The following is a 5,961-nucleotide window of genomic DNA, read 5'->3' as shown; positions in this document are numbered from 1 at the left end:
GAAAGCGCAATACTTGGACGAGTAGTCAATACAATATGTGTACTGCACCCGAGGGAAATGCATAAGAACCATTCGCTTGAAACAGTAGGGACGGTTGTTGGAAGAGGCAATATCCGTGTTTTTATCTGACGGGCTTTTACTCCACAGAATGGCCGCAGAAGAGAGTCGATTAGAATGTGTCCTTTTGGGAACACGAGACGCTGAAATAGATGCTAAGAGAAGCTCGTCTTCATGTTTTACCAGCAAAATTGGCGAACTGCCGGTAAGGGGAAATACTTTTAAAATACTAATAATCACGCTGCTAGTATAAAACTGTGCTGGAAGAAGAGATACATAAGGACACTTATTCGTTAAGTTGCTGTATTCAAAATTGAGAATTGTGTGTTTGCCCAGTAGTAATAAGATGGAGCCTGAATAAATGATGCTTATGTCCTGTAATTTAGGCTTAGACGAACTTTTGTTCACGTTTAAAGGGAATACTAACCGCGTTAGGAGTTTAATAAGAGCCGGGCAATTCCAAAATCAAGTCCCCGGTTTCAAGCAACTATTATTGATGACACTATAAACGCATGCCTTACACCCGTAAAGTGAATTAAAAACACGTGTGTTTGTATGTGTTTTCAACCCCCTAAATAGCTAAACACGTGACATTTTCTGTAATATTATAAGGAAGGCCTATCTCGAGATACATGTTGCTACTTACTGTACGAGCTTGTTTTTATTTCTGCGTGGTTTCGCATTCTAGGCGATTATTGTTAATTTCGATATGGTGAACATGACAGGTATGCAAGACGAATTTCAATTGAGAATTTCAATTGAAATTTCTATATAATGGTATAGTTCGTTACTACTATAAGGTACGGGTACAAGAGAAACATTATGCGGGCCAGTGGCGCAATGGATAACGCGTCTGACTACGGATCAGAAGATTCTAGGTTCGACTCCTGGCTGGCTCGTCTCACTTTTTTAAATAAGTAATTTTGCATTTTTTAATTACTGTGAAATGTAATATTCAAATGCTTTCTGGTTTGTTTTTATATTCTTTTCAGAACTGCTTTCCATCATTGACACTGCGCTATCCTTCTTGCTCGATTTGTAATGGCATCCTTGTTCATGTTGTGCAAGTATATTGCCCCCTGGAGGGGTCCCCGTATCATCGCACCATAAACGTTTTTGCATGCCCTAGCAGAGAATGTTTTGGAAAATCAGAAAGGTGAGTAATTATAACGTCAATCAAAATGCACAACAAAAACTCAGTTGACACAACAGTACATTATGTAATATTGCCTTGGAAGTAGGAGACTGCATTATTTTTAAACCCCAGTTTTACAGTTTATTCATGTTTCACTTGATTTAAAAAAAAAAAAAAAAAAAAAAAAAAAAGCCTCTAGATAGCATTGCAGCAGTCTGTATGTGTAAAAAATGTACAGTTGGTTTCACAAGCCCCAACAAGAACTTGTACTACTGTAGCAAGAATAGAAATGACTCCCATTGCATAGCAATTTGCTCCATTCCTAGTTTTACTATGAGTTTAAGAAGACACTACTGAGCTTGTTACCTATATTCTGTGGCTAATCAAGCCTGTATTAAACTGTGGAATGGGTGAATCTGCTATGCGGTAGAAGTGTTATTTCCATCCTTGACTAAGGTAACATTTGGTATTCCAAGGTTAGTGCTTGCCCGGCTCTGGGGAAACTGCTTGTGAAGTTATCATTGCCACTTCTGAAATGGTATGCCTCTGTTTCTCTGTAGCTGGACAGTATTGCGTTCCCAGTGTTTGGAAACAGAAGCTACACAGGCACAAGAACCTAAAGCCAACCAGGTACAGTTAAAAGCTAAAAAGGGTAATGTATTGTCAGTATCAAATGCAGGGATGGAAATAAGACTCATTACATAGCAGTCTGATCCGTTCCTGGTTTTACTAGAGTTTAATGAGGCACCCCTGAGCTTGTTACCTATACACTGTGACTAATCAACCCCTTAGTAAAGCCTGGACTGGGTGAAAGTGCTGTGCAACAGGAGTCTTATTTCCATTATTGAAACGAATCAAGTAAATCCTCCATGACACATTATCAGATATACTTCAAGATTAGCTTTATGGCTCAGACTCTTTGGAACTCTCTCCCAGCTTTGGTACGTGATGCTCCCACCGTCGCTCGCTTTAAATCAACTCTCAAGACCCATCTGTTGTCTTGTTTTCCAAGACCTTTAAGCCTGGTATCTGCTATTAGCTGCTGTGTTGCTGCTACTAGTTCATGTATTATGCACTTTCCACTGTATTTATGTACTATGTATTATGCTTTTTTTTTTACTGTATAGTGTGTATTATGCTTTTCTCTGCATTTAAGTATTATGGATTTTCTTGTTACTGTATCTTGTAAAGCGCTTTGTGATAGTGGTCCACTATGAAAGGTGCTATATAAAATATTGATTGATATACAGCAGTATAACTTTGTCTAAGTACTGCTATAACAGTACTGTAATTGTTAAGCATGTTGAAACTTCTTCCTATTGTTTGGATACACTGCAGATGGTGAGGTGAATGGTTAGTCACAGATGTGATTTGTTTATTTTTTTATTTTTTCTTTTTGGAAAGAGGTAATTTAACGCTATGCCTGGCCAGTTTTTGCTTTTTTTTTTTTTTTTTTTTTTTTTTTTTTTTTTTTTTGCTGCGCAATGAATTTAGGTAAATGCTAGTTAGAGGGAATTAAAACTTTAGTATTGGAGTAAAACAAAAACATCTGCAAAAGCAGCATAAGAATGTATGGGGAAAAGTCCATTATATTAGGGGGCTAGGTCGTGCTGCAGCTTAATTCACCAGCCTTTTATCTGACTGGGGCCCAGGTAGGGGGTGTTCAGGTGAGGATGAAGTCAGAGCTGTGAGGGTTAGCCTCCCATGGTGTCTATCTGCCATTTCACCTCACCACTAAATTCACTAAACATTAAATAACACAAAAATAATACGTGCCCCAATATACCAGGAGAGGCCTTATTGGAGGCCCTACTGGGTTAAAGATTGCCACTGACAGGTAAATAAACACTTTACCACCTCTTTTATTCCAGGAGGCTACCATGGCAACCAGAGACTGGTGTGAGGGAGCAGACGACTGGGGAATGGACGAGGAGACAGAATCTTCAGCTCCTCCAGCCAGTAGCTCCATGGATATGGACTTCACGAGCCAGCTGCAAGGCCTTAGCCTGAAAGAGCAAACCCAGAGCTCCGTGCCTGCAGGAGAGGGGCTGCTCCTCCCGGGCCCTGTACCCACCTTCCAGCCCTACTACATCAGTGTGGAGGACGAGGGGGAGTTCTGTGTCGATGCAGATATGGACCATGCGCAGAGATTACTGAAAGAGTATCAGAGAAGAGAGGGGGTTGACGTGCAACAGTTAATAAGGTAAATAAGTGATTGGTTTATGCACTACTTGTGCTATATCACTGCTGTGTTGCCTTGTAAATGTGATATTCTTATGATTTTTATCCAAAATATACTGTATCGTGCTGTACGTATTCCTATAATTGTTTTTGCGCGTCTGTGTTTTGGTCAAGTCAGTTTCTGGTTATTTTCTGCTTTCAGCTGTGATGAAGGAGAGAGTGAAAAATATGAGAAAACAAAAGCCACACATGGAGATGAAATCTTCCACAAGTTCATGAAAAAAATATCATTGTCAAGAACAGGTGTTGAGGTAATTCTTTTAATCGCAGCATCCCACAGTCGACTTCAGTATACCAGGGTGAAGGCGTACTGGTGGCAATGTGTGGTAAAGCACAGTAAAATCTTATTGAAAGCACAGACAAGCATGACAACTTACAACTAATGTTTCTATGCCACGCTTTAGTTTTCAGGGATGCATACTGCACTACATATATTCTAAAACAAACTTTTTTATTGATTGTTTCAACCTCATTTTTCTGGCGGTTGACAGCCTCCCTGCTTAAGACAGTACCAAGCGCCCTGAAAGGCTGAGCATTTCTATTTTCACCCAATGTTTTTTTTTATTTAACTGAATGTGCACTAGTTTGGCATGCCAGTACTGTCCTTTGCAAAGAAACCTGCAGATATTTGGAAAGGTGAATCGATTTTATCAAAGGAAACTACCCACGTGAATTTGAAAATGTGATCACTGCAAACCTTTTCCCTTCCCAGATATTCTCGGAATGGCCAGCCCTTGTTTATCACTGCCCCTCTCTCCAATATGAAGCAGATGGTCCCTTGTTGTCGGAGCTGTGGCAGCCTGAGAAGATTTGAGTTTCAGATTATGCCTGCTTTGGTCGGCATGCTCAAAAGTATCAACGCAGACGGTTGGTGTTTTTCAGAAATGTACTTATGAAGTCAACGGCACAATATCAGACAGTCGCCATGCTGACTTCTTGTGTAGGAGTTTCAAACCACAGTATGTCAATGAGTGCCCTTTGGTCTACAGATGGAGAACGTGAACTGAAAGTGTTCAAGGAAGGCCTCTGATGTCATAATGCAATGTTCCACAGAAACCCTGTACTTTTTGGTTGATCTGTGCGTCTTTTTTAGCAATGTGGGAGAAATCTGGATGTATTAGTCCTTCTTGTTTTATGTCTGATTTTTTTTTTATCACTGCTTTTATAGTAAAACTCTGGAGCTTCCACACTGTACGGGTGTATGATCTGCATGGACTATCAAAATCTGAAAAATGTACACCAAACACTCCATCTGCACTATGTGTGTTGTGTACTGCGCTGCAGCCTATTTAAGATGCTGATTCTTGTCTTCGCTTTTCAGGTTTGACAGTGGAATTCGGGACTGTTTTAATTTACACCTGTGAGAAAAGCTGCTGGTCTCCCAGCAATCAGACACCGTTGGAGGAGTTCCTGTTTGTACAGGCAGACCCTGATCAGAAGCTCTTTAAATAAAAGAAGGGGACTGTGTTGTGCTGTTTTAATAAACCATTCAGTGTGTGAGGCTACAAGTTGGAAGGAGAATGAGTGTATTGAAACTATAGACTTATCAATGGAGTAGCTGTAAAATGCTCAACCAACCTACCGTGCCCAAGGGCCACGGGTACTGAGAGTGGCATGTTTTGGGGTTTTCCCTCCAAACCTAAGTCTTGAAATGCCATTTACTGTACAGTAGTTGAACCTGAGTGTAACTGAGGTGCCCATTTGAGATCCAGTTGGTAAACTGTGGTGGTTTACTGTTACTAGGTAAAGGTAATCTCCCTTATAAATATTTATCTTCCACTAGAAGAAAAACAGGCCTTTATTCCTGTTAAAGTCTGCATATTTTCCAATTGTTTTGCGTTAAGGTGTTGTTTTTAAACGCAGTTTCACACAATGGATAATAACTTATTATAATTTCAAGGAAATGCATTTAGCCTTTTTGAAGTAAAAGTCACATTCTCCTTGGATAGTTGAAACTAGCCCCAATGATGCAGAGGGTACAGTGAATCCACTGGCAGATTACCAAGAGAAGCCACTTGCTGGAAGGCGTCTCAGCACCCGAGGAGCAGATTTCCAGGAGATGTATTGTTTGTATCTGTATCTAGAAGCTATTTATTGTACTGACTATAAACATTTTATTCTATTTTGAGGGACAAAAAAGTTGACGTGGCATTGGGAACCAACTAACTTTTTTTGGAGAAGGAATAGAAGCGAGATCCATGGGGCATTTAAAACGCAGATTCAAGCAAACGCACTGGTTGAAGAAAACCATATAGAGGAAATGTTAGACATTTATAAAAACTAAACTGGCACCTGTGACGGGATAGTTCTTGGTATACGTAAAACAGAATACATAATTAAAACACGACAGTGCCATTCCAAACGATGACTAATGTTGGTAGTTTGCAGAGCAATCGCTAAACTGCAGCTGCTATGTCATTTATAAAATATGGCTACAGTCCTCCAGGCCCACAGATGGAGATGTAGGACTACCAGGCAGCTTCAGCTTGGCGCTATTCGTTTCTCTCTTTATTTTTGATGGCCCTTGT

At 40.1% G+C, this 5,961-nt stretch overlaps 1 protein-coding gene and 1 non-coding gene across 2 annotated transcripts; both read left to right on the top strand.

Annotated features, from left to right (window-relative positions):
• Positions 1-23: 23 nt before the first annotated feature.
• On the top strand, positions 24-4,900 carry LOC121296339 (programmed cell death protein 2-like). The gene is given in 8 exon segments (XM_041221772.1): positions 24-262; positions 1,050-1,213; positions 1,753-1,822; positions 3,064-3,395; positions 3,576-3,662; positions 3,664-3,684; positions 4,146-4,300; positions 4,755-4,900. Coding segments are annotated over 8 exon segments (1,074 nt in total). The 5' UTR covers positions 24-148; the 3' UTR covers positions 4,886-4,900.
• trnar-acg lies at positions 884-956 on the top strand. The gene has a single exon. It is a non-coding gene; the product is annotated as a tRNA-Arg (tRNA).
• Positions 4,901-5,961: the final 1,061 nt, after the last annotated feature.

This window comes from Polyodon spathula, chromosome 21 (assembly GCF_017654505.1).
Source record: "Polyodon spathula isolate WHYD16114869_AA chromosome 21, ASM1765450v1, whole genome shotgun sequence".
NCBI classification, from domain to species: domain Eukaryota; kingdom Metazoa; phylum Chordata; class Actinopteri; order Acipenseriformes; family Polyodontidae; genus Polyodon; species Polyodon spathula.
The sequence above is the reverse complement of the archived record's forward strand: the minus strand, read 5'-3'. Positions and strand labels throughout refer to the sequence as shown.